Genomic DNA, 27,921 nt, shown 5'->3' with positions numbered 1-27,921 from the left:
GAATAACCCTGGACTCCTGCGTCCTTGGACTGACTGTTTCCTGCTGGATGCTTTCAGATGCAAGTGGGGCCCTGTAAGCCATGCTATATTTAGCACTCTGTCCTCAGACACAGCATGAAGCCATAACAGCAGCTAATTAGCTTTTAATGGATGGACATTGTAAATGACGTTGTTGTATCATCAACTGTTGCAGCCCTTTCATCTAACTTTAGAGCCCTGGTGTTGTTATCCCTTCTCTCTGGTACTCCACCTGCAGCATGATTGGATCTCTATTGTTCTCTTTGTTTCTCTTTCACAAGATTTCTGTTGCCCACAGAGAGAACAGGTAGAAAGATTTGGGGTAAGCGCAATCCTTAGCCTGATGCCTCGCAAAGTGGCAAACCTTGATGTTTACCTCAAAAGTCTGAAATGACTTTCAAATACCATTGCAACTGTGATTTCCCCTTCTGTCACCACAAGGTCTCTCTTGAATTGATTCCCTGCACCAGCAGACATCACACAGTTATCCCTATGGAGAATTGACTTTACTATAGAAATAAACAGCAGCACCGTGCAGCCTTTCAAGGCTTTGCTCTGGTTTAGAGTACATTAAGATTCATTCACAGCGCCCTGCTCCTCCGATATGCCACCTCTTCAACTTCCTTCTCAACCGGACTTTAGATTCATGTGTTTATATCAGTAAGCAGGAGGGCTGTTGTTGCATATGAACAATGCTGACATCCTGTCACAAGGGACAGGCACTGGGACTGAGGCAAGGGGCGGGGGGAGGGAAAGGTGGAGCCCAACTCAGTTACTATGTCGCCCCCTCTCTCTCTTCCTCACTTACTCACTCGTTTGGCCATTTCTATAAACCGTTCTTGTTTTGTCTAGCGTGTTGTCAGAGAGAGGGAGCTTGAAATATCAAACCCCCACACCACTTGAAGGGCACAGTCAAATTTTCCACCAACACCAATGGAGACTGTCAGAGCCAATTTTACTCTTTGCCTCTCACGTTTCTTCCTCTCTGCTGCCTGTTAGCCAATGCCACACACAAATACACAGTCTCAGGCAAACATACACACATACACACACATATGCAAAAATACGGATGCACACACGGGCCCACACACATGAGCCCACACATACGTGCACGTGCACCCACATGCAGGCACACACAAATGCATGCTCATGCACAAATAGCTCAGTGGAAACACACGCATACACACACACACACACACACACACACACACACACACACACACACACATACAGAGCCCACAAAGCTCTGGGATACATTTGGTATGTTTGTGTATTACTTTGTGTCTGTCTGTGTAAGGATGTGTGAGTGAATGTATGCTGGGTCTCTGGTGTAACCACAAATGATCCACCATTTGCCTGGCACCACTGCACAGGCTACCCACAGCTCAGAAAAAAAATAAATAACAGTTCTTTTCACTAGGCAAAGCAAAGCATGGGCAGCTTGTGCTTATTAATAGGTGCCTTTTGTGTGATGCTGCATACTGCATGTGTATGTTTGTGTGTCTGTGTGCTTGTACCTGAGTGTAGAGTATGTGCTTAAATGTGGCCATGTGTGAGTGTGCATTCATGTGTGTGATTGTGTGTGACCATTTGAATAGCAGACAGTATGACAGACAGCAGAGTAGCTGTCACGAGTGCCCTTACCCACAGCTTGACCTTTCACGACAATCAATCCTTTGTGAACATGTCCTGTGAAGGCTAAAGGAATTATCAAGCTACAAGCCCTCTGGCGTCATTTATCTACAAGCCGGAGGTCACACAGGTCATGGTGAAACAAGTGGCTTCACTGGTATCTCATCACTGTAAGATTAGTTCAGATCATGGATTGGAGAAATTGGTTATCAGCCAATTTACTTATCTGTTAGTTTGTTAAACATTTTACTGTCCCATCCTCTGAAACTGAAAAACAACCTTTTCGTAACTAGGCCATCTGAAATAAATTATAGTATACAATATACAATATATGTGCTGTATATTGCAGAGAATATAATATATGTACTATATAGTGCATTGATCTGATATTAGGGAAAAGACAGAGTTATGACTACCTTGAATATTTTGTATTCGGTGGTGGCTGCTACAGCGGTGGACAGGTAAAGAGGAAAGGGTCTGTCCTTTGGGTCCAGAGGATGCCAAGTTGAATTTAACCTGGCCTGCGCCTGGCTTATCAGCCACAGTCGACTGCCAACTCCCCGCCATCCCCACCCCAACCCCACCACCACCCCCCTGCTGATGGTTGAATGATGCAGGGTGTGTGTGTGTGTGTGTGTGTGTGTGTGTGTGTGTGTGTGTGTGTGTGTGTGAGAAAGAGAGCAATCAGGCACAGCTGTACGTGCCCTCGCTTGGCAGAGCACAGCACTTGCCTGCTTAAAAAAGCAGAAGGTTTTGATATGGCGGAGAGGCAGTCATTTGGCCGATCTAATGGTGGCTCCCACAGGATCCATATCTGTGTGCAAACACCGAGCGAGGAGAGAGAATGGAGTATGCACCCATAAAACCAGCTGAATATTTTATCATCCCTATCCCCACCCCCAGCCTCCACACTGACATCACCAACATGCCTCCTCTACACTCCCCCCATTCTCTCTCTTCAATGCACACATGCACATACTTGCGAGCATGCACACACACACACACACACAAATACATGCACCTCTAGAAGGCATCATTCAAGTTTCTTTGAGAGAATCTCTGACCGGTCTGTTCCTTCTCCTTGTTTATTACAGTTGAGATGTTTCCTTTTTTGTCAAAATGCATCTCTGCAGGTGAATTCAGATCTGAAGACATCCTCGCCCCGGGGATGTCTCCAGCATTCTCTCCTCTCATCCTTCAAACACAATCTCTCCCCTAGCCTTTTATCTGCCCCCTCCTCCCCCCGCACGCTCCATACCCCGCTCCCTCCAGTGTGTGGTTCTGTTCCCTGCCAGGCAGCTCCTGTTGCTGCTGGAGCCCAGCTCGTTAAGGGAAACACTGGTGCATGGTCCTCCTCACCTTCCCTCTACACTGCCTTTTAATTAGACAGCTGTTTGTGTGTGTGTGTGTGTGTGTGTGTGTGTGTGTGTGTGTGTGTGTGTGTGTGTGTGTGCTGTTGGTGTTTGTATGGAGGGCTGTGGTGTTTTCACTCGCACAAGTCATCTTTTGGAAGTCCTAGCTAATACCGTAGCTAGCTTGTTTCTCTGATGTTCAACCACGGAATTAAGTAGCAGTGTGTGTATAGATAGATATATATATATATATAGACAGTATATATACAGTATATATATATATATACACACACACATATATACGTACATTTGTGGCACACAGGAATTCACCCATGTATCTGCGTAATATGTAAACACTGCAGTGAGCACTGAGCACATATCTTGCATGATAATTAGCATACTTCATAGCCATATTTGCATAGCAATGCAGCTTGTTTTATTACATTTGTATAATTGTTATTGTTTCTACAATCATAATCATATTCATGTTTTTGCCACACCCAAATCACTAGTATTGTGAAATTAAATGCTAATATAGAGTTGTTTACCCTGGTAATTAAGGTATTACACATTAATGTAACATCTTACATTTCTGTATGCCAGAATGTATGCAGTTTGTGCGTGCCTGTGCATTTGTGCAAGCAATGTTTCTAGCCTAATAACATAACATCTGTGATGGCACAGTGAGAAAGAGGGTTGTTCCCACCTCTCTGGTAATGGAATCAAACCTGTATTCCATCCCCTCTTGTCAAGAGAGCCTGACTCCTCTCCTCTCTCCCATATAATCCCATTAACAGCACTTTACTGAAGTAGCGGCTGCCCTGCCCTCCTATAGGACACTGTCTTTGGGACAGAGGGCAAACCACGGGCTCTTTAACACTTCACACCTTACCAGGAGGCTGATTCTCTCTCTCTCTCTCTCTCTCTCTCTCTCTCTCTCTCTCTCTCTCTCTCTCTCTCTCTCTCTCTCTCTCTCTCTCTCTCTCTCTCTCTCTCCGGGGTTATGTTGAATTCTCTGGAGTGGCAGCAGTTCAGTATTGTATCCTGTGGCCATCAGATAATTTGTATGTGTATCTCTGTAGTATCATAAAATTACCACCTGACTAACATTTCATCAAGTTAGGCTATAACTCTGTGCAGGTGCAATTTGTAAATCCATGTCAGTAGAGAGGCCTGGCTGTAAGGAAATGTAGCTAAGACGTACAATCAAAGAAACAACGGGCAGTTAGGTATTTTTCTATGAAAACAGTTTGTGTCAGAGCAGTGGGTGCTTGTTTGTGCACTCGTCCTTGCCTTTGTTTACTGATTGCTGTCTGCACAGGAGGAGGTAACAGACTAGTGTTCAGAATCATATAGAGGGGGCAGTCTCTTCTACAAGGCCTGGTAGGCTCTAATCCAACCATTTACGTTCCCATGGCAACCATGTCCATCCCATAAGCACAGTCAGTCTCTGATGATAGCCTTGGTTGTTGGGAGTATATCAGAGCTCTCGGGTCTAAAGTCAAATAGGGAGGATCTCAAAGGCATATTCACACAGCTGCAAGGAAAGGCATAACCACATAACTCAACACAGCAGTGAAGTGGTGGGCAGCACTCTGCCGTTCCAGGCAGAGAAATAAAACACACACCAGGGGCCCAGAGTCACAGAAATCACACACAATCCAGCCCAGCCATCAAGAGCAACGCTGCTGCATGACATAAGGGGCTAATTATGCTAAGTATAATACATTACCTCTAGCATGTGCTATGATAACAGCCGTTTCTCTAATGTGCTGTGGAATATAAACATACTTAGGGAAGAGGGCTGACAGTGGAGAATCAGCTAGGAATCCTAAACCACTGTCCTTGTCAGAAGAGTGAAATGGAATAGTGTTGTTGAAGCCAAGCATCTCTGATTAACATGTCATCTCAGCCCTCCCCTACCGCCTCCCTCTCCTCTTCTCTCCTCTCCCAGGCAGAACTAGTTTACCTTTCATTAGGGGACCCTCGGTGCAAAATGTGTTTGCTGATAAGAGCCAGCGGTTTATCAACAGTTTATAAAGGCCGACGTTAGGATTAATCAAATCAGCACACATCCGGAGAAAGGCTGGACTCTGTAAACACAATCAGATCTGACTGCAGTCAGAATGCGAGAGGTAGGGAGAGAGAGAGAGAGAGAGAGAGAGCAAGAGGCAGGGAGGGAGGAAAGATAAGTGAAGAAAAGAAATGGAATCAAATTAGAATGAAGTCAATTTGGCAGAAATTATGTATTTCAGGCAATTATTTCCTTCCCGGACTGCATGTTATTTTGCGATATTGGTGGGGAGTCAAAATGAGTAGTGGTGGGAGAGGGCTGGAGTCAGGAGCGAGAGAGATATGGGCGCAGTGTCTGTCCCTGAGCCAAACAGAGTGCATCCTCTGTGACTGGCAAGACTGGCTCCTCATTATCTGCCTATCTTGGCTTCCATCTGAGGAGAAAATGCAGCGTTGCAGTCTCACTTTAGAGGGACACTGATCACAAGAGCAACTCATCTCAACTGGAGAAAGATTGCTCTCCCTCTCTCTCTCCCTCTCGCGCTTTCTCTCCGTTTCTGCCTCTGCACTCACTTTAAGACAGACAGAGATGAGGAATCCTCTCTGTTTTCGGCTCAGAAAAGTGGAAGTTGGAGTCAGAGAGATGGAGCGGAGCTTCAAAAGGCACATGTAATTGAGCAGCCCTAGATAGGCTATCTGGGAACATGAAACAGCAACAGTTGTGACGGAGGGTAATTGCCTCCCTGGGCCTGTATAATGCCTTGTCGAGTCTTTAAACTTGAGCAAACTGCTGGAAGTCCTTATGTCGGCAGGTAATTGGTTCCAGGCATCAGCAGCCATGTGAAATGAAGGAAAGATAGGGAGGCGGTGTGTATGTGTGCTTTCAGGAAAAGAATTTATGAAAGATTGAAAGAAAAGAGTGTCTGCATGTATAAGCGTCTTTGGGAGTGTTCTGTTGTATTGATTTTTTTCTAACAATGTGTATTGTTTTTCATTTATTCATAGGACTCAATGTTTTCATCATATGGTCCCAGAGCAAAGTGGAAATTTCTCTTGCTCTCTGTGGGCACATTTCTTCAAATTACGTTCCGCTGTATTTTTGAAATAATAGATATATAGATTTGGGATTCTAATGTGTATCAGCCTGCTCTAGAGGCAGTGATGGTCATGCCTCTTCTGAGGCACAAATGTTGTATAGAAGCCATTGTTGAATATGGTCAGTGTTTTGCGAGTTAAGTTGTAATATTACAACATATATGTGCGAAAACCTTTTCATCTTACAACACAAAATGCAGTGACTAGGTCATCTTTACTGTAGTTTAGTTTGACTTTCCAGTTGTCTTATTAGCGCTAAATGCCCCCAGTTGGACCCAGGACGTCCCTGCTGGTGAAGCTCCAAGGCAGGCAAGACGAGCAGCGCTGTGGCCTTCATTGTCAGGGTGACTGTCCTCTCTACTGGCCGGCATCCAACCCCCTCCCTGGCTAGAGGACGCAGAGTGGGACCTCAGGAAGGGGATGCTTTATTAGCCGGCCCTGCATGATTAATTGAACATCTGTCCACACAAAGACAGCTGCCCCCAATTCCCAGCTGTTTACCCTCTGTATAAACAGCTAATAAGCCTACAGTGAATGTGTCACATAGGAGGTCAAGCCTGCACTTTTTCAAATCTCTTCATTTTACTGCTAAACCCCTGTTTCGCAGGTTTAGCCGTTCCTCTCTGTAGTTTTATTTTCACAGGTGGACAGTGGTGAAAAAATGGAAGATAGGGTGGATGAGAATACACAGAGAATGTCCTTCTCTGTGTCTTTAATTTGAGAGGTCTTGCCAGCAGTAACCTAGATGAGGAGAATTAGTCAGTCAATCAGCCAGTTGGTCTCCCACAGCTCTAGTGTGAAGCTAAGCCCCTCTCTTCTCCCCCCTGATTAGCTGTGTCTTTGTTCCATTGGTGGTGGCACGCCATGAAGCATGATTGCAGTGGGCAAACTGTCGGCTTTAAAGCAAGTCTGCTGCTGCGCTGATCTGCATCATGGTTTACCCCCCTCCTGGCCTAGCAAAGAAGGAATCAAATCAGTTTTTGTTTGTTGTTTGGTCTGTGAGCAATAAGGTTTTGATATTATTCTATTTTTTTTTTGTTGTTGGTGTTTTTTCATTTGATGCACTTCTGACTAAAGTGACGTTTAAGTGTGGGGGGGAATCTGTGATACAAAGGCGCCAAACTGTTGATGGAATGTAATACTTAAAGAAGCTGTTTTCATTTGCCTATAGTTATTAGCTTGATGTTTTTCTTACCAGGAGGCTAATTTTCTCTCTCTCTCTCTCTCTCTCACTCTCTCCCTCTCTGTCCATAGGCTGCCTCCATGGCCCTGAGCAGCCTCGGCCATGTGTACACAGCCATAGGGGACTATCCTAATGCCCTAGCCAGCCACAAGCAATGTGTCCTGCTAGCCAAGCAGTCCAAGGATCAGCTGTCTGAGGCTCGGGAGTTGGGCAACATGGGGGCCGTCTACATCGCAATGGGAGACTTTGACAATGCCGTCCAGTGCCACGAGCAGCACCTGGGCATCGCCAAGGCCCTGGAAAATAAACGAGAGGAGGCGCGGGCCTACAGTAACCTAGGCAGTGCCTACCACTACCATCGTAATTTTGACAAGGCCATGTCCTACCATACTCACGTTCTGGAACTAGCCCAAGAGCTGGAGGAGCAGTCGATCGAGATGAGAGCCTATGCAGGACTGGGTCACGCTGCCCGCTGCATGCAGGACCTGGAGAGGGCGAAGCAGTACCATGAACAGCAGCTGTCCATAGCTGAGGGTTTGAAGGACAGGGCCGCAGAAGGAAGGGCCTCCTCCAATCTGGGTACGTATGCAAAGCACTGAAGGCTTAAAGGAATACACTAAGTTTATGGGAGATTGGCCTGTTGGTCAACTTAACTGTTTAGTGATGAGAACATTAACAGTAACATTACCGCTAACACTTTGGCATACACTATGTTGAGTGACAGTATAGGCGACTAGCATCATCTCAAAGCTCTAAAGCTAAATGGTAAGTCATTTTAAATGATATGCAGCTAAGTCTGGCAGAGTGGTAAAATTTACATGAAATATGATGAAAATCACAGGGGATGAATATGTGGTTTCTCATCTGAAATTGTTCCAAAACTAAACCATGGCTGTATCAGCTATATTGAGTTAAAGATATTTTTGTATGAATCTACAGGCCACAAAAACCAACAGTATTGTTTTATTACTAAAAAAAGTCTGCTTACTTTGGATAATGCTAGTTGCCTACTATCACTCAACATAGTGAATGCTAAAAAGTTAGCATGGAGCAGCGGCCTGTTCCTGTAAACTTGGACAGGGTGAGGGACTAGAAACCATCTCCTTCCATCTCACATGCAAGTCCACTTGAAGCATGTCTCTAGTGCATGTATGTCTACCTTAGCAAATCCTCTGTGACCCGAGCAGCTGAGGACAATGTAGTGCTTAGTGTCCAGAAGCACATGTGATCAGTCTGTGTTTTACCACATCCTGAAGGATAAGGAAGCACCTGGTAGTTAGAAAGTTAATCTCACAGATCGTAAGGAGGTAAGTGTTTACTGTATGTTTGGTTCAGCATGGGGATTTATGCAAGCTACTGACCTACAGTGCACCTGGCTTGCTTCCTCAAATGGAGCTGGGCCGGACAAGAAGAAAAAAGAGAGAGACAGAGAGATTGAGGTGTCACTGATGAGATTTACTATTCTTTCGTTCAATAACAGTATTCTCCCTGTGTTCTAGGGTGGGTTGTGCTAAATTATAAGTCCTGATAATCATATTCCTGTCATATTATTTTCACCACCTGCCTTTTCATTGTTTTTGGGTTATAGTCTGAAAACATCTCTTCTAGTGCTAATGTTTTCACTCTGCTCTTGGCTACATTCCTTTGTTTGTCTTCATATATATGAGCTGTTTGCTTATTATTGTTAATTCCATTGATGTGATTAAGACCAGTGTTTAACTTGCTTTTAGGCAAGGACCAACAGCATATTGTTGTATTATCACTGTATGTTGTGTATAATTATTTTTAGATATACTTCAGTGTTGCATTATGTTCTGCAGTATATTATATCCAGTCGATTATAGAGGTAAGGTAATGTAGTGCAGCCTCCCTGCATGGAGCCAGAGAGGAGGACGGTGAGTGTTGGAGCCATCAGCGATTTGTGAGCCCAGGATGTTCCAGGGTGATGGAACGCCAACATATAACACACGCTATCACAGTATAAATGAAGCCCATAAAAAAACCTTTCAATTTTTCATGGGAAATCTCTCTCCGCATTACCCTGCTCTGCTTGGCTCTCTCCCCCCACACTGGCTAGGACTTAATCAAATCTAGAAAATTAATCCTGGGCTGAAGATAAATAAAAATGAGAGGGGGGAAATTAACTATATGATCAGGTCTTTTGATTGGAACTTAAAATGTAATTATTGTCCCCTTTACAAGCCAGGGTTTTATAGCCAAAATCCTGCTGAAATGAAATTATTAGCAAGGTAACCTTGTGGAGCCTGCTAATATAATGATAAAAGGGAATGTGGGGATAAAGGTGTCCCTGTGGATATTCAATACCCCATGAGGTGTATGACATGGCCAATTCTGCCATATTTAGTCCAGCTATTATAACCTATGCTGGATGACTTATGATAGCCATCAAGACAGTTGTAAACCTGAGTCTAATGGACAACTAAGAGGCATAATGGTTCCTCCCAGATGAATTATTCCATATCCTAATGTGAGAAAGTGTGCAAGCAGGGAGCAGGGTTAATCAGCCAAACATAAATTGAAGTCGTCCTTTGACCAGTGTAATGGTCGCACAGCCTGGTTTGCTCTTAGCTACAACACACACATATTTTGAAAGGTGTGCTGATAACTGGTTGTCATAAATTAGGGCCTCTAGTGGGAACAGTTTATGATGCTACATGGGAGCTTTATTACAGTGGGCAGTGTATTTCATGCAGCAAATCTATTCTCGTCTCAAGTCTGACTGGCATTATGACAGCCACAGCACAATCTTAAGCTGTTATTCAGAAGTTGGCTGGCATAGTGATTGTATACCATTACTTGCAACGTTACAGTATTTCCAATCCATGACAGAGTAATTACAGTGCAGCTGATGTAGTGTCAGAGACCCCCAACTGGTGACAGAGCAGAAGCTAAATGAGTGGGTGGTGGCGATAAGGCCTGTTGCTCCATGCAGACTGCCTGGACAAGCTGGACAGCATCATGGGAATACAGTAGCTCTGACAACCAGAGGCGCTCACTGCCTGCCTGAATGTCGCCTATCTGTTGGTACTTCTCGTCTATTTTCTTTCTCTCCTTTCTCTCACTTTTCCATGGCTCCCTCCCTCTCTCCCCTCACCCCTACTGATTGTAATCTGCAGCTGTCAAGCTCCCAGTAATTGAAACTGACTTGATGAATCGCTTAATTACCTTTAATAGCTGATTCGAGAGGAGCTGAATAATGAAGATAACAGAGAATGAAGTGGAGCTTGTGAAGCGTCATTTCTGTAATTGCACCATTGTTGTTGTTGTTGTTTTTGTTTGTGGCGCTGGGGCGTACATTGTTGCTCCGTCATCAACGCCCACAAGCCTGCTTGGCACAGGAAGATATGGGCTAAACTTAACAGGATGTTGTTTCAGACTTCAGAAAATGCTGCATCCCTTTACGCCGCGCACAAAGAGGAGGAAGGATGATCGAGTGAAGATTAACGAGCAGTGGTAAAGGCAAAAAACATTGCAGGAGAGATGGGAAGGGGAAGTTGCAAGAAGCGGGAGAGAACGAACTTTTATTATGCCCTCTCAGCTTGTCTTTAATGATGCGTGTAGTGTGGGCGGAGCAGCAGCTGACATGGCTCTGAGGTACAGTTGTATAGAGATCTGTGCTACACCACAACACCATGCTTTAATATCTAACTGTGATGCCCAGCGGTACCAGCAGCCCTGGCTCAGCACACTCTGACCTATAAAGGATATGAAAATGTTGCATTCCAGCCCCATTTATTATTCATTAATGGGCTAACTTACCCCCGAGTCAGCAATATTTAATATCTGAGAGAGGACTGAAGTGGTGGCTTTGCATTTAGTTCACATTTCTGTTATTCATGAAACAGAATCTAAATTGTATTATTTTCCCTTGCAATTCACTTCAAAGAGACTTTAAATAAGTTTGTTTGTAAGCGCTTTTGTTTTATCTTGTTCTTTCTTGTGCTTTCGCACGCTGCGTCCAATTCACACTTCATTGTTTGGCCGTATGTCTCAAAGAAGTCATTTGAAATGTCGGCTCCATCAGTTAGAAGGGCCGGAGGTAAAAGTCCTAATTAAGCAATCACTCTCCTTGTTTTTATCCAGCATCCCTGGGGATTGCTTTCTGCTGATGCTCGCAAAAAACAAAGCAACAAACACAAGAAAACAACAGGCAGTGTGGTTCACAAAAACAACACAGAATCAGAAAATGCACTGCGACGCTCTGCATCCACCTTGTCACTGGGTCATTGGTGGGCTATAACCTCTATGTTGTATTACCTTCAGAGCTTTTTTTTATAAACGTCCTTCACACATACAGGCCATGTATGTGGGGGGAGAGGGTCATGTGTAAATGAGAGCTGGAGTTGCTTCGTTCAGACATAGTAACATTTTGATCAAGCTTTGCAACGACATGTTTGCAACGATGTGTGACAATAAAGATGTCACATAAATGGATCAAGCACACATGACACATGGTGTATTTAATGCACTGCATTTGTTGGCAAACGTGTCTTCAAATCAGGCTGACGCTGAAATAAGAGAGCACCTCAGCATCTGATTATAAGAAGAAATTTGTCGGCAGCTGTCATGGATAGATAAAGATGTGATTATGACAACATAGCCTTCTTCCTGCATGTCATGTAAATAGGAAAAATTATTAGGTAATTAGCAAAGTGAAATCCCTTACCTCAGAGTGATGAAAAAATTAAAATATGGCAGAAAAGCTATCATGGTGGAAATTATTTTTTATTCTAAACCTTATGGTTCAGGAGTTATTGGCCAGAACATAAGGTTGCTTGTTATAGCGCCACCATCTGTCCGATAATAATTATTAATAATAGTAATTAAATAAGTAAATTTTTGTTGCATGTGTAGTGGGGGAGATTTGAAACCTATCCACCACATCCTATCCACCGCTCTAGGACTTGCGGTCTCTGAGGTACAGACTGTTTTAGGGCAAAAAGAAGAAGAAGAGGAATCCTAGCAAAGGGTTTCAGCCTTATGGGCTTGAACCCCTAATAATACGTGACCGCCATGGCAAAACATCAGCAGCAGAACAAGCCAGTCCTGTTTTCACCTCAGCCAGCCTGTCATGACTGGGGGAGCAGTCATTGGTTGTGTGAACAACATAGACCTGCTACCTTGGCGGTGGTGTTCAGACTGCCCACAGCAGGAACAAACTACAGACTGGGAACAGACTTGCCTGGAGCACAGAGGCATAGGGATTACTCAGGTTTGTACTCGAGCCTTTGGAAACGGCACCGATTGTAGATATTTTATTAGACTGGTCAGGAAAAGGGAGCAGGAGAGTAGCTGCTGAATTTACAGAGGAATTTAGCGAGCCTAATGGCCCAGACAGGATGAATGAAGGAACGCTGTAAGGAAAGAGACAGGGAAAGAGCCTAACAAATACATAAAAAAGCGCATTTATCTCGGAGTGGTGACATCTTCAACTCTCCATTAATGAGCGGGTAAACGCCTCGAGTAAATATCGGCCGGCCTGCTGGAGGAGAGGACAGAGGGGAAGGAAAGAAGGATGGTTGGAGAAGGGGTGGAGGGATTATATGGGATGCCAGTCCTATTTTACTCTCCTGGAGAGCTCCTTACTAGCTAGCTGATCTTTGCAGCCTGGCCCCAGATTTCTGTTCATGGAAAAGCAGCAACAGCAACCTCCCCCTACATGGCCCCCTTAAATCTCATGACAGAGGACCATGCCAAAAACTGGACTAGAGGCCCTGTGAAACACTCTCCCTCGTAGTCCCAGTGCTTACACATAGTTGTAGCTTGCTGTATATCTGTATGCATTTATTATTCTACTCACCAAGGAGCTATTAAATGAAACAGTGCTGCAGCATTCCTTTGCATTAAGCAACTGTGCCCTTTTCGTCAGCACATCTGCAAATTCAGCATGAAATGTGATCTCTTCCTAAACGGAGAGGCTGTTGTGCAGTGTAAAAAAAAAAAAAAAAAAAAAAGTAGCGATTGAGACACTGAGCATGCTGTAAGGGCGTGTTGATATAAGCGGTAGGAGGAATCAGATGTCATGTGCGTGGACAGGCCAGTGACAGTTGGTTTGGTGAGCTGAAGGAGGGGAGAGGGTCAGCTGGAGCAGAGAGGAAGCAGCTCAGCTGGGGCTGCAGCGCTCTGTGTGTGTTTCTGTTGGCAGGCCTCCCACCCAGCACACATCCATCTATCCATCCCCTGTTCTTTTTATCTTCCGCCTTCCTGTCTCTCTCAGTGTGTCTGTCAGACTGTAGGAGATGTCTGTGTCTGTGAGTGAGGATTTGGTACCTTAAGCCCAGACCCCAGCCCCGCCCCGCCCCCACTCCTGCGGGACCCAGGAGGAACTAGACTCTGCCTCAGCTCTCTACCTCCCCCCACAGATCATAACATACATTCTTGTATACTGTATATAGTCTGATTATTTCTGATTTTAAAAGTCTCTCTGAAAGTAATCCTCATTTACCTTTGTTTGCTACATATACTCAGTAATGAACTTTTCAATCTGACATAATCCTTATTTCTGTGACATCATACTTGATGGTGACTAAGATTGTTAGTCAAGCTACACAATTCAAACTTTGTTTTATTTACTTACCCAAAAAAACAACAGCATATTCTTTCACGCTTAGCAACACTACATTCAAACTAGGAAAACGTGTTAAGACAGTCTCATTTGCCATTCATAATTAGTGGTACTATGTGACAATGGAAATCTTGTGAGTGCTGAGCCAAAGACACTCAAATCCTATAGGACTTCTCAATAAAGAGTGAGATAGGATGTAATACTCACATTACAGTCATTTATTGGGGCACACACCACAAAACACCAATATGTTTCGGCAAGAAAATCCTCATCAGAGCGTTCAAGTGTGTTTCGTGGTGTGTGCCGCAATAAATTAGTGTAGTGAAGTAAAGTCAAGTCAAATTTATTTATATAGTCCTTCATCTCTCAGCATGTCTCATCACAAAGCATGTCTCAAAGGACTTTACAGAGAATGAGCCCACCTAGAGCATTGTGAGTACTATTTCCTGTTTTTGTTTTTTGGGCTTTTTTTTTTTTTTCTCAAATTTTGGATGTGCTACCTCACTCTTTTTTGAATGTTGCATTCATAATCACTCTGCATTGTAAATCAGTTCACCTTGTTTTAGCCTCTGTAATGTAATGAAACCCTGATCAGTCAATTAGAGACATTGAATTTCATAGCAATAACATCAATGCTATTATTTCAGCAAAAAGGTGGTGCAAGCAGCTTTGTAAATAGCTTCTGCTACCTCAAAATTTAAAATAATTGTAATATTTAGAAGTACTAAGCTACCTATGCTAGCTATGGTAAGATAAAATGCCTTGTGGATACAGATGCAATCTCACAGGAATTTCCTTCACAATTTGACTCATTTTTATATTTTTTACACGCCATCTGCTTGAGATGAGACCTGAATAGACATCAGTATTTTCCAACACCACGATTCCAGCAATCCTGCTCTGGATTTTAGGTCTCAAACATGAACATAAATTATAATGTTGACCTCATTCTGAAATATGAATGAGGAAAACACTAGAGTTAGTATTTTTGGACTGAGGCCGGTCATCTCTGTTCTATTCCCAGTATCACCCCAACCCAGCGGCAGCAGTACCATTGTTGGGGAAATCCTCTTAGCTAGGCAGCAGCGCTCCGGACCTCCATAGCTACTGGGAGAATGACACAGTGATTTACTCTGAACAGGACACCATCCCTCAAAGTCATCACTGCTGCATATCCTTCTATGTACAGCCGGCTGTGTAATGAAAAGTGACAACACATTGCCACGCTTTTAATGTCTTTGGTTATGGGGGGATGGATGGGGCTGTGTGTAAAAATGTGTGTTTGCGCGTGCACGTGTGTGTGTGTGTGTGTGTCTGACTGTATTTGAATGATGTGGTCTGTGCTTTGTCCCTATTTTTCACAGTTATTGTCTCAAGCCGTGTGCAAAAGGGGAATGAAAGAGCCATATTCTTTAACATGTTACAGTCAGGTCCATATAGTTTGACAAAAGTTTAACTGAATCTCAAAACTGGACTTTTTTGGGGTCATTTTGAACTGGACAACAGACCACAGTGCCCACTTCGACTAGACCTCCTTCCTAATTCCCAATTATTGTGTTCCAACAGCATTTACTAGGGTGTAGGGTATGGCTTTATTTACTATCATGCTGGATAGTATTCCCAGAGGGCTCCATAATCCTCTTACCATATGGGAGGGGGGCAGAAAATATTTCCTTGCTTCAAGTGTGGCTCCAGGCATAGCCTAAGGCTTATGGCAATTTTGGCTCCAACTTCCAGGCCCAACCTCAAACCTAGCCATACACCCCTAGCCTTCATCCCAGCCTACTCCTGTGCCCCTGCCATCAATTGCCCAGCCCCAGCTCCATTTTTAGCCTCCAGCATGGAACATGTTTGGTGGTAATACATCAGTAGGCATTATATCCTCAGTGAGATCAGCCTCCATGGGGAAGGCATAACCTTGGGGGTGACTTTGTGGCGAGGGCTGTCAGTGCTCTTCCAACCCGCCTGCTGTGAATGTTAACATGCTCTCACTCTCAGGAAAGACTCCCAGGAAAGGCTAGGCTCTGTCCATGGGGTGGGAAATGTCTACACCAGTGGAACTTTAAAATCCAAGCAGTATTAATCCTGAAAAAAATATTGAAAGACACTTGTACTGTACTTGTACTGTACACTTTTGTGGTGAATGTTTGCATGAATATTCAGTCAAATGCACCAGATGGATTTCACTTATTGAGAAAGTCTTCCTTGTGGAGTTACACCCCTTGGAATCCGAGTTCTCCATCAGTATCTGGCAGCACTGTTGCTCTCGGTATTCTGCTCTGAGGTATGGCTAGCATACTAATTCCTCAGGGTGATGACCTGATGATTACAAGGTCAGTTCAGGTTATATCACTTTAATCTGAGGACACAAGCAAACAAACAGCGAAACAGATTTGATTTGTCAGTAGGTTCCCGCTGTATGCTGTGTCATGGCCAGAATTAAGTAGGCAGTGGATCTTTGAAGACGTTTCTCCAGGAAAATCCAGTCTTGTCTGCAGGAAAATCTGTCAGATGTTTTTCCTTGTTTAATTTTGAGACATTTTGAGTGTGTTAGTTTGATTGATCTCTTCTCTTGATAGACTTAGAAAAATCAAGTGTACCTTCACATTCTTTACAACCTAATTTCAAAGGTCTTGTGAGTTTCTTCTATATCCTGCCAACTTTAAAAGGATGCGTCAGTTAAGCCTTATAATGTGTAAAACCCACATGCAGCCCAGGGGCCCATGGATACACTTACAAAGTGTAAGAACTGCGTTTCCATTCCCATTGGCGGACTGTGCTGCTGTTAATTGAACAAACATCTCCATGCATGTGTATCCACATATATAGCTTCTGTAGTCGTTTGAGTTGCCTGTTTAGTTTCAGTCCCACTGTTTATGTAGCCTGTGTGCATGCCTATAATGTGGCAGGTTTGGGTTGGAATAAATGGGAAAACACACATGGCGGTAGCTAATCCCTGCAGCACCATCACATTCTCACCACAAGCCACAAAGCCTCTCTGAGTCCCTGCTTCCCACCCACCCTGGCTCCAGTTCCTTTCCCATCCCTGGTGCCCTACCAGTGGCTGTGGCCCCATCCTAGTGTCCCATTAGTCTCCACGCTGACGCAGCGAAGCCATGTTGGCCAGGCTGTATGCTAGATGAATGGCTGCCTGACTGTGTGTTCCTCAACACAGCTTTCTGTGGTGAGTGATTATTAGCCTTGCGGCCGTTTTCTCCGGCTCCATCCGCCAGCCTGCGGCCATCCCCTCCTCTCTTCTTCTGCTTCACGGAGCCAATATGCTTTGATGTTATTAGTGTAATTATTGTTATTGAAAGCTGGGTGACAATGTAAAGGGAGAGACCCAGAGATGACTGGTAACTCTCAGAGGGAAGGAGGAGAGATAGATAAGCTGTGATGTCTCTTTACCCTCCGCTGTGTATTTGTCAGTTTGTATGGGCATGTGTGTGGGTGCACATTTGTTTGGGTGTTGTGTGTATGTGCAGCTCTGTGTGCGTGTGTATGTGCAGCTCTGTGTGTGTGTGTGTGTGTGTGTGTGTGTGTGTGTGTGTGTATGTGTGTTGTGTGTATGTGCGTGTGTGTATCTGCCAGCTGTGGCTGTGGGGTAAAGCTATTATTTTTCAGAGGATGGTATTTTATCAGAGATAATACGCTCAATGCACAGGGTTCTCCATTATTTATTGTTTCTCCACACTTATCTCATTTTTCAAAAGTTGTTTGCTAAGCTTTCGATCGGCTCTTCCTGCTCTTTCCCACTTTCACTCGCTTTCCTTCCTCCTCTGCCTCTCTCTCTGTTCTCTCTCACTGTTCTCTCATAACAATTTCCCTCCCTGTGGAAAAGTTGTTGGTTTTGGTAAAATTCCTCTAAGACACAATCATCAAGGACAGCTTAGACAATCTAATGATTCCATTTTGGTGTTGTTATAACTCTGTTTGATTGCACTACATTTTAATGACCATATTTCTTTGGGAGAGTGTTGTATGAGCAGAGAACAGATGGCTCAGAGAGCATATTTTAACAACCAAATGACTTGCTTTGTACGTGGAGGAGCTGACGAGGCACTTGAATTTTACTCAATTGCAGTTTTTTTCCCTGAATGGCTGGTTAACTTCAACCCCTCCTCTCTCCTCTTTCCTCTCCACAGGCATTATCCACCAGATGAAGGGGGACTATGAGACCGCACTGAAACTCCACAAAACACACCTGGCCATTGCTCAGGAGCTGAATGACTATGCTGCCCAGGGCCGGGCCTATGGTAACATGGGTAACGCCTACAATGCGCTGGGCGCCTTTGACCAGGCTGTACGCTACCACCGCCAGGAGCTGCAGATCTCCATGGAGGTCAATGACCGGGCCTCGCAGGCCTCCACCCACGGCAACCTGGCTGTGGCTTACCAGGCCCTGGGAGCCCACGACCGTGCTCTGCAACACTACCAGAACCACCTCAACATCGCTCGCGAGCTCAGAGACGTCCAGAGCGAGGCGCGGGCTCTGGGCAACCTGGGCAACTTCCACTGCTCTCGAGGAGAGTTCCCTCAGGCCGTGCCCTACTATGAGCAGTACCTCCGGCTGTCCCCTGATCTCCAGGACATGGAGAGTGAAGGGAAGGTTTGCCACAACCTGGGTTATGCCCATTACTGCTTGGGCAGCTACCAGGATGCCGTCAAGTACTATGAGCAGGACCTAGCGCTGGCCAAGGACCTTCATGACAAACTGAGTCAGGCCAAGGCATACTGTAACCTAGGTCTGGCATTCAAGGCCCTGGGAGACTTTGCCAAGGCAGAGGAGTGTCAGAAATACCTGCTGTCTCTAGCTCAGTCCCTGAACAATGCACAGGCCCGCTTCAGAGCGCTGGGTAACCTGGGGGACATTTTTGTCTGTAAAAAGGACGTGGCTGGAGCCATTCAGTTTTATGAGCAGCAGCTGGCCTTAGCTCACCAGGTACGGTTCTTTGCAATGCGCAAGATTGGCTCCACACTTCATATGGTATATCATATACTAGGACAGTTCATTATTTAATTTGCAAAGAACTGTGTTAATGTAATGCACTGTAATGTAACTCACTCATGTCACTCATGCTGTAATGAAATCCAATCTGGTTTCAGGTGAAGGAACGTAGGATGGAGGCCTGTGCCTATGCTGCCCTGGGGGCCACCTACAGACTGGTGCAGAAATATGACAAGGCTCTTGGCTACCACACCCAGGAGCTGGAGGTGTACCAAGAGCTGGGCGACGTGCCAGGAGAGTGCAAGGCCCATGGTCACCTGGCAGCCGTCTACATGGCCCTGGGGAAGTACGCCATGGCCTTCAAGAGCTACGAAGAGCAGTTGGAGCTAGGCCGGAGGCTGAAGGACCCGGCCGTGGAGGCTCAGGTGTATGGCAATATGGGCATCACTAAAATGAATGTGGGCGTGATGGAGGAGGCTATTGGCTACCTGGAGCAGCAGCTGGCCACCTTGCAGCAACTGAGTGGCAACGAGGCGGTGCTGGACAGGGGCCGGGCCTACGGGAATCTAGGAGATTGTTATGAGGCTCTGGGGGACTTTGAGGAAGCCATCAAGTACTACGACCAGTACCTCTCGGTGGCCCAGAGCCTCAACCGCATGCAGGACCAGGAGAAGGCCTACAGGGGCTTAGGCAATGGACACAGGTCAGCATGTTTTAAATGAAAGGCATCATATTTCTAATGTACCCACACCTACCATTACTAGCAAACTACTTTTTAGCTTTTGAATAACCCACCAATATCAATTTCCCCTAGTTGTTGCAGTGACAGATAATTGTATTGACTGGGTATTACTAATAATCACAGTAATCCTACTTTGCATAATCTTTTTTCCTCCTTGCACACACTATCGAGGACCACCGTAGTTTAGAGACACCTTGCCGGTGAGCAGGGCTTGGATGTGAGCCTGGCACTAGCTGTCTCAGCAGCAGCCTAGTGGCCCTGGCCTGATCTGTATGCAAAGAGGCTTTGGCACACAGACATCTGAAACTGGGGGAAGCACAGTTAATTCGAAACGACCTTTTACATTTTGTCTCTTTTCTCCCTTTTCTTTTCCCTGTGCACATCTAAAAGCTGATAACATCCTGTGAGAATATGCTGCAAAATAAAACACGGAGGCTGTGCTGGAATCCTCATTTCGGAGATGATTTTCTCCTTATTGTGCGTCATCAGCATGCCACCATAGCTATCACACACAAGACGGTATTAGCCATGCATGAGTTCAGAAGGGAATAATAGACATCAAACCCAAACACTTCTCGTCTTTCTACAGCTCTTAGTCAACCACATACATTATCACACAACATTAATTAAGCTGAAGGCTTTTATTCTTTTTAATGCTCCATTTGAACCCACATCCGGCAATTGTTGCTGTGCCTGTGAGTATAGACTGTTTGAAGGCTGTGCGGGCGGATAAAATGTTGAGATGGAATGAATGCCGCTCTCAGTCATAGCGTACATAAGGGGATGGAGGCAGGGCTCCTTTGACGGCTGACCCATCTAGGGCTAGAGGATGGTAAATAGCATTATGCTTCAAACCCAGCCTAAATTTTATCATATTGTAGCTCATCCCTTTCTCATTCTCCAGCCTGCGCACACGGACACATTTGCACACAGACGCATTCGCACACACACATACACACACGCACACACACGCACGCACACACACATATACACAGTGAGACCATATCAGCAGCTATCAGCAGTTCTGTTTGTCAGGCATCTAAATCTGTTTCATTCACACTGAAATTGTGTGGTGCTTTGCAAATGAAAGTGTTCCTGCAATATGCACTCCTCATTGTGCTCTAATAGTGCCCTGCTGCCATGTGTGCAGATTAGATGTGCATCTGTATAAATACAGATTATAGTATTACCTTGATAAGAGATAAGCAGAGAGATAAACAGGAGTATTGTGAGTGTTGAAGATGTCTCAGTGCCATTCCATTATATTTGTACAATTTGAGCAGCAAATGCCAATGACAGGTTATTACTTCACACATCTCAGTCCCAGTTTGCTCCACTCTGACCCTGATTGTTTTCTGTCTTTACCTGCAGGGCCATGGGGAACCTACAGCAGTCGCTGGTGTGTTTTGAGAAGCGGCTGGTGGTGGCCCATGAGCTAGGAGAGTGTGGGGGCAAGGCTCAGGCCTATGGTGAATTGGGCGCGCTGCACAGCCAGCTGGGCAATTACGAGCAGGCCATCTCCTGTCTGGAGCGGCAACTGGCCATTGCCCGTGACACCCAGGACAGGCTACTGGAGGGCGATGCCAGCTGTGGTCTGGGTGCCGTGTACCAGTCTATGGGTGAGTACGAGACGGCGCTGCGTTGCCACCAAAGTGACCTGGAGATTGCAGAGGAAACGGGCAGCCCCGCGCGCCAGGGCCGCGCCTACGGCAACTTGGGCCTCACCTACGAGTCGCTAGGAAACTACGAGCGGGCGGTGGTGTTCCAGGAACAGCACCTGAGCGTGGCGGCTCAGACTAATGACCTGGCTGCCAAGACACTGGCCTATGGCAGCCTGGGGAGGACACATCACGCGCTGCAAAACTACTCACAGGCTGTCATGTACCTGCAGGAAGGTGAGTGAGACAGGGGAAAAGGGAGAGGGGGATTGACTTTGTTGCCTGAGCTGATAGGCTTAGAGTTTGTGAATTCATGAATATGAAATTCAGAGCGCATTTGTTGCTAAGCCTTTGCCACATTTTTATTAGGTTGTGTGCGTATGTGTGCGTGTGTGTGTGTGTGTATTTGAGCTTTTGCTCTTATGTGTTATATGTGCACTGTGCACACAGGGATTTTGTGTGTGTATTATGTGTATGTGTTGTCTCGCGTGCTGTATAGGCATACCGGCATTTGTGTGTGTATGTCTGTGCAAACCTATCAGGATGCATGCCAAGGCATTTTGCCTGTTTACCGCTCGCTGTTCTTCACACCTCTATATCCACTCTTCTCAGATGGTACTTTGCAGTGAGCTGCCAAAGGATCTTTTCACACACTGCGGCTGACAGACTCCTGCCTCTCACGCTTCATTGTCCCCTACAGATTATGGTGAAATAAAAACCTCCAGCTCAGCCTCTCGAAAAAAAATTCATTATGTCAGTGTCAGTGCAGGAAGTGTTTGTCACCGAGGACGTGATAAGCGGCAGCACGCAGGGCTGTGAGCTGACTGGCCACCCCACCATGCCATTGACAGCCTTATGCACGGGCACACCCACCGTGCTACGCCCCAAAGCCTGTTTGCATACAAGAACATTGCAGTTTATGTATGGGGACACCGTTAGCTATTTCACCCTGCTGGGAGTCAATGCAAGGGAACAGGAATACGTCTCCTCTATCTCTCTTCCATCTGCTTTATTAGAGCTAGCTGGGCCTGCAGTGACCCACACACCCTTTCCAGGCCTGCTTGTTGAGCTTTAATGGAAACAAAGGCGACAGGCCACTCTATCTCCACCCTGTCCTCCTGTTGTCCCCTGCACTGTCCTTGTATTGTTCCTCGGTCTGGCTTTGAAAAAGAACAGTGCCTTCACTATCCTTGACAGCCAATTATTTCTGGCCAACCTACCCAGACCGAAAAGTTGGCAAGGTTTTTTTTTCTCCTCCAGTTTTTCTATTTTTTCTCCTCCTGCTGCTGTTTTTTTTTTTTTTTTTTTTTTTATTCTTCACGCTGCACTGCTTGGTTTTTGTTTTTGTTTCCCAAAAAAGATTAATTGGAAGGAGGGATAGGAATGCAGCTCCAAACTAGTGCAGATAGTGACAACATGTGACCTTAAAATGAGTGTGTGTGTGTGTGTGTGTGTGTGTGTGTGTGTGTGTGTGTGTGTGTGTGTGTGTGTGTGTGTACGTGTGCGTGTGCGTGTGTATATGTGTTTGTGTGTGTGACTGATGTTAGTTCTGTGTTATACAGTATACAGAATGGCAAGGCTACAGCTGAAAACACAAGGAGATACCAATTAATTGCTGATAGACAGGCATATAATTTCTGTCACTGCAAGTGCTCACAGTACTCATGTAACTTATCCTTCTGTGATTTTACATTAAAAGGCAACTTAAGTGCTGTCTTCGTCTTAAACGATACTGACATTTAACACTGAGATGCACTTTTCCATGGTGCTGCTATTATGGTTCTTCCATGGTGTTTTGTTTATTATGAATGAAAACCAAATACTGGATACACAGGCTCTTAGACTGCTTGGCACTAAATGCAGTTGGATGATATGCATGTCATGTGTGAAATGTGTGGTCCTTTGAAAAATCATCACATGGAGGCTTCTCACATTTTGCAGTGGTACTATTTTTATGCTATAAACTAGAAGGACACTCGGAGAGCGCAGACCTCCGCCAAGGTTCGTGCTATTATTGCTTGTTCGTGAGTCGGATCCGGATCCGCTCCAAAATTTAATGGGTTCTTCCTTGGCCCATGCTACACCCTTCCACGAAGTTTCATGAAAATCGGGCCAGTAGTTTTCCGTAATCCTGCTGACAGACAAACAGACAAACAAACAAACAGACAAACAAACGGCACTGAAAACATAACCTCCTTGGCGGAGGTAATCATGGGTTGCTGGTTGTTGTTGAGGTAGTGATAGTGGTGGTAGTGTTGGTGTAGTGAGCCTTTGGTTCACTGAGTGGAGATTTGAACCTTTACCAACTGGCCAATGGTGATGAGCAGCAGCACATGTTTGACATACAGTAGACAGATCTACAAGTCTAATGGTCAAAGCTTTGCACTGGAACTGGCTGCTCTCTGTGGTGTTAATTGAAATTTTTGTTGACAGACAAAATCATTTTACCTCAAACATTTATTTTTAGTGATTAACAAGCGCACTAGGGAAGAATTAACATAGCTTTCCATTAGCTCATAAATTAGTAAGCAAGCTTTCACAAATACCAAATTTAGTCCTCAACTTAATGGAACATGTCGATGCTGTCAGTATACCAGCGTACATTGTGTACAGAAATCTAGGCAAGATACATTCAATTTATCTACTCATTTTACAAGTTTATTTATGTTAGATGAATTTAATATTGCTGCGGGTATTTTTTCAGTATCATAACATTTTCCTATATTTTGACAACATGACAGGTCTGGTGAAGAGTGGGAAGGCAGGAAAGGGAGGCGTACGGTAGAAGTAGCTCTTAATGTACCTGTATTTTCATATAAAGCAGTAAAATTAAAAGGGATTTTATCGAATATAGAATAATAATAATATGTTGTGTGTATTGTATTATAATAATAATAATGACTATCACACATTTGTGGGTGTGTATGTGTGTGTCAGTGAGTGTTTGTAGGTGTGGATGTGGGTGTGAACATCACAGTGGGGAGGGGTGAGAGACAACAGTGGGACTTGTGAATGTCTTTTATTTATTTTTTTCATATATATTCATGAGACAGTGTGTTTGGCCTCCTCTCTCAGTCATAATGTCTCAAGTGGATGCATGTCTGTGATACGCCGTATATGCGGTCATAATCAAAAGGGTATTGTGTTATGCGTCGTGTGTGTGTGTACGTGTCAGCGTATTCGGTTTTGCGACGTAATGCACATGTGGGTATACAGTACATGAGAATTCGTCCCCTCCAAGGCGTGTACATGCGGTGTGTGCGCGCCAAGCTTGTGTCTGAAGGCGGAGGTGCGTGGGCCTCGGGGGCTGCGGAGAATCTCTCACCCAGCTGTCAACCAGCCTTTAAAGTGTTCTCTAGTTGCTCTTCAGGGTGCAGCCAGCCACGGCCACATCCTCATGTCAGCCACCGCTACGTGACTGTGCCTGCGGGGCACACCAAAGGCATACACAGTGACAGTGACAGACACTGAATGATACAGAGCGGGAGAACAGAGAGAATGAGAGATAGAGGGAGGGATGGAGAAAGCGAGAGAGAGAGAAGAGAGCGGCGTGAGTCATAATTCACGTGGATTATTTCAGCGTCAACTGGAGAATAAAGAAAACATAGAGTGGGATGACATTCAAGCTTGATCATAAAGAGCTATCATACAGCACTATAGAGAAAGACAGGGTGTGTATGTGTGGATGAAAGGCTCAGAGCCGGGGTTGAGATGAGTGAAGGTTGAGGCTGTCAGGGAATGAAAAGGATAATTTAGATCTGTTTCCTCTCTCCAGCTCCAGCGCCTAATGAGGCCTAAGCAGTGCCGAGTCCCCGCAAGCGCTGCCACAGCAGTCAAGATGAAACAGGTAGAGAGAGTAGAGGGGGGGGGGGGGGGGGGCAGAGACACAGGCGGAGAGATGAGGGAGCGAATACGGGAGGTAAAGGGAGAAGGGGAGAGAGGAACGCAGCAGATGCATGGGGGGGGAAACAGGGCAGAGGGAGACGGAGGGAGGGAGGGAGGGAGAGAGGGTGGGTGTGTGGAGAGATAAGGAGAGAGGGGAAAACTGTTGCAGGCTTCAAAGGCTGCCGGCTCTCTGAGAGCATACTCATGGAGCAGCCATGAAGTCGTATGGGTGCGCGGTGTGCTGGGCCTTGCGGAATAGACCGGCCGTTCCGGGTCACGCTCTCTGTTCTCGGCTTATCTGGGTCAGCCACAGACCGTTTTCCTGGAATGCAGAGAAAAGCAGACTAGGACGAGGCTGGCTTGGCCCATTTCCTCTTCTATTTGACCAAAAGCATGTTTAGCTCCTTCCTCCTTCCTCCGTCGCACAACCGAGCGGAGAGAATAGACTGTACCCCAGCAAATACACAACCGGTGTAAGCGAGACTGTTTGTGTTTGAGCCATAGCCTATTTCAAACTGCAGACTGCTTGCTGTGCATTTAGCACCTTGTGGGTGATATGTGGCACAGTAGCTGTCCTTTTTCATCATTCCCCCTCTGCGGAGTGGCATTTTCATCTCAGTAATTGGGCAGAACCAAGTACTCGGCAGGCAGACTGAGGACACATGCAAAGATGTGACATACGCCTCACTGCTTGAGGGATTGGAAGTGAAAAACAAACTGCGCACTCGCCAGGTGATCTGACAAAGGCACGCCGACTGAACATACACACCCAGATACACACACACGTACATGCACATGCAAACCTCCCTTGGCTTCCAAAACAACTCTCAAAGTCTCTCGACATATTTCAAGCAAAGTATCACAAGGTAGGCTTTGTTCTGCAAGTTTTCACACTGTGTATTAGTTTATCGGTTTGCTTGCAAATATTTGTAGACTTCTTCATAACATTGTGTGGTTAGTCAGCCACCTTCTTTTATACAAGCATTAACTGTGTGTTTGTGTTTGCTCAGCCAGTCGATCCTGAGCATTGATTACGAGGCAGTCAGATTAGTGCTCTAACAGCCTCTCGCTATGGCAGAGTGTGTGTGTGTTTTAGTCCCAGTGTGAGAGGTATCTTACAACTGAGGCCAAATATCCAAACCTGTTCTCTGTCAGAACATCAGTACCACGCTATGCTTACATCTGTTACTCTGAAAGATACCTAAGAGTCTGCCTGCTCTGAATAATTTTTACTCTCTCTCTCTTTCTCCCTCCCTCCTCTCTCTCATCTGCTCCCCTTTCCTCCCCTCCTGACAGGCCTGCGGCTTGCAGAGCAGCTGGCTCGGCGTGAGGACGAGGCGAAGATCCGCCATCGTCTGGGGCTGTCTCTCTGGGCCAGTGGGAATCTGGAGGAGGCCCAACATCAGGTAAAATATCTCCTCTCCTCTCCTCTCCTCTCCTCTCCTCATTTGGACCCTATCCAACAAATCCACCTCTTAAAGTCAAAACTGACCCCTAATAAACACACATCTGTTGGTAGGCAAAGATTACAGTGGGACAGAGGGGAGGAAGAGGAAGTAGATGTAAAAGGAGATGGGGTGTGTCTGGGAAGATAGGTTTTAAGTGATGCCCTGACGGTGAAAGAAAGAACACAGGAGAGCGAACAAGAGAGAAAGAGAGAGGTGCCTATGCAGCTTGAACACGGCTGCGTGCTGCCGGCAATATGCTGGGGAGTCTGTTGAGCTGGTAAATGCTGTCATCTCAGACAGGCGACAGATGACTGGAGATTTTTTGTATCCATGTGCATGGTCTCAGGGGCCCCCAGCCTCCACATCGCACACGCACTCACTTCTCTCCAGCCCACTGCCCACCTGGCAAGCATGGAGCATCCCCTTAACATCTCTCTTCACTTTATAGGTTGGCCCACACAACCGCAGCCCAAGATTTGAAGCAAATTCACTTTTATTATTTTTAGCTTGTTTATCCACATACAAGTCTGTGAACAGTCAACCAGCAACGGTGGCGGTCCCGTGCGTCTATACGGATGTCATTCACTCGCTTTCATTTTGAATACCCAGTCCAAAACATTTTGCGTCTAAGACACACAAACTACAGCAATGTGACCCAGATAGCTCTATTTTTGTGTCCTGCGTCATACTTTTTACAAAGTAATTTTGTCTGTTTGCAATTATCTGGAACAAGAGTAGGGGGAAAAAAGCCTGAACCAAGGTGGTGACGAGAGCAGAGGTTGAGTGTTCATGAGTCATATTGAGGAATGTGTGTTCTATTAAAGTGGAATACCTTTCTAACTAACAAACAAAGGCAACAGACTTTCCAGTACATGTTTTCCTTTTGCTTGACGTTTAGAGCTCAGTACCACATGTTAACATCCAATGTGCTTGTTACAACTCAGTGTGATCCGATGCTTTGTCCATATGTGACACAGAAATGTTTAGGCTATTTTGTCAGCCTATAGCCCCCGGAGTGGGTTGTTGGTGGGAAAGGACACAGTTGTCCTTAGAGTATAGATCAGATGATTATTCATGAGATGGTCTGCTGCAACAGATGACTTTGGTAAATACCCTGACCCACTTCAAGCCTGATTTGTATAGGCTTCCATGCTGTGTTTGGGCACTTGACATTCATAAAGCATCCATACTTGTGGAATGAGAGTACCTGACCTCATGTTCCTCATTCTTCACATTTAAACCCAATTGTGTTTTAACACCCTCGCTGTGATCCTGGTGTCCTCCGTGACACACAGATTTATGTGTCTTGACTCTAATCAGCTGTTTGAAGAACACAGCCTCTCTTTGAGAGGATCTAGAAT

The 27,921-nt window shown here is 45.4% G+C and overlaps 1 protein-coding gene across 1 annotated transcript in view; it reads left to right on the top strand.

The window, feature by feature from the left end:
- The window catches only part of LOC139645421 (tetratricopeptide repeat protein 28-like), a 171,229-nt gene that overhangs the window by 126,453 nt on the left and 16,855 nt on the right, over window positions 1-27,921 (top strand). Inside the window, exons 6-10 of the mRNA XM_071521123.1 lie at window positions 7,365-7,872; window positions 18,025-18,821; window positions 18,986-19,530; window positions 20,941-21,464; window positions 26,409-26,518. Of these exons, the coding sequence (XP_071377224.1) occupies window positions 7,365-7,872; window positions 18,025-18,821; window positions 18,986-19,530; window positions 20,941-21,464; window positions 26,409-26,518 (2,484 nt within the window). The remainder of the gene's footprint in view (window positions 1-7,364; window positions 7,873-18,024; window positions 18,822-18,985; window positions 19,531-20,940; window positions 21,465-26,408; window positions 26,519-27,921) is intronic.

The sequence above is a fragment of the Centroberyx affinis genome, unplaced genomic scaffold, assembly GCF_046629955.1.
Source record: "Centroberyx affinis isolate AG114_WGS23_722 - 3 ecotype Tasmania unplaced genomic scaffold, CSIRO-AGI_Caff_v1 ptg000859l_1, whole genome shotgun sequence".
NCBI classification, from domain to species: Eukaryota; Metazoa; Chordata; class Actinopteri; order Beryciformes; family Berycidae; genus Centroberyx; species Centroberyx affinis.
This window is presented reverse-complemented; position numbering and strand designations above follow the sequence as displayed.